Source organism: Entamoeba nuttalli (genome assembly GCF_000257125.1).
Source record: "Entamoeba nuttalli P19 unplaced genomic scaffold asmbl_2530, whole genome shotgun sequence".
Classification (NCBI taxonomy): Eukaryota; Evosea; order Mastigamoebida; family Endamoebidae; genus Entamoeba; species Entamoeba nuttalli.
The window spans coordinates 1863-3124 of record NW_008575397.1 but is presented as its reverse complement, the minus strand read 5'-3'; the positions used below and the strand labels follow the sequence as shown (position 1 = coordinate 3124).

General features: G+C 21.9%; 1 protein-coding gene across 1 annotated transcript; it reads right to left on the bottom strand.

The window, feature by feature from the left end:
• Positions 1 to 311: 311 nt before the first annotated feature.
• Positions 312 to 971, bottom strand: ENU1_030700 (Rab family GTPase; the record flags this gene model as incomplete). Its single annotated transcript, XM_008857293.1, has 2 exons — positions 312 to 715; positions 770 to 971. The coding sequence occupies 2 exons, from the start codon at positions 969 to 971 to the stop codon at positions 312 to 314; spliced, it is 606 nt and encodes a 201-aa protein (XP_008855515.1).
• Positions 972 to 1262: the final 291 nt, after the last annotated feature.

The following is a 1262-nucleotide window of genomic DNA, read 5'->3' as shown; positions in this document are numbered from 1 at the left end:
TTGTTAACATCTTTTAAAGATGTAATAAATATATTTTTATATATGAAGGTTCATATAGTTATATGAATATAACTATAGATATTCTTAATAAAAAAAGAAAATAACATATTTTAAAAATAACACAGGAACATTTAATTTTTTTTTAAGCCATTATTATAAGTTGAATATAAATAACGCATACAGGTATTCCAATGAAATAAGAGAGTTACTTTAATGTATTTTGAGAACATAAATTACAAGGCATATTAATTAATACATAAAAAGTTATAAGATAAGTTTATTTAACAACCAAATGAAATAAAATAAATAAATTAACAACAATTAGAATGTTTAGTGGAATTCAAAGAAGGTGAAGTTATTATATCAATTGTTTCTGGCTCAGCTAATTTTTCTATTGGTTGAATTACCATCTTTAAATAACAATTAATTAGAGTATCGAATAATAATGAAATATTTTCATTTGTTTTAGCTGATACTTTTAAATAAATAGAATCAGGATAAGAAGACTTAACTAATTCATCAGTTACTTTCATTTCTAAATCATACTTGTTTCCAACAAGAATAACAAGTTGATAAGCCTCTTCTTGTGATATTTCATTATACCAAAATTGAACTTTTTTGAAAGAACTTTCATTGTTAATATCAAAAACAATAAACGCAGCATCTGCATTTCGATAATAAGACTTAGCAATACTCTGGAATCGTTCTTGACCAGCTAATCAATAAGCACTAATTATTTGTTTAATAAATCCTATTTAAATAAACAAACCAGTATCCCATATTTGAAGTCTTATTAATTCATTATCTCTTTTAATTTCTTTAAACTTAAAATCAACTCCAACTGATGACAAATAAATATCCTCAAATGTGTTATCAACATATCGTTGAGTGATTGATGTTTTACCAACACTTGACTCCCCTAACAACAACACTTTAATATTCCTGTGTTTTTGTTTTTCATCAACAGTCATTGTAATATTTTCATTATTTATAGTTTTTTCTCTATTTTTCTTTTCTTTTTTTTTTAATTTTTTTTTGGTAATATTTTTTTTCAAATAATTCTTATTTGTTTTTTTTAGTTAATAAAATAGAAATTACTTATTAAAAGTTTGATTAATTCAATAATAATTGAATTTAAATAAAACAAATAATAAAAATAGAACTCTTTATTAAGAATAGATTAATCTTTAAACCTTCCTCTCTTCTTCTTAAAGTTCTTATAAATATTTTAATTTCTACTTTTTTCAATGACTGTGTTTTTA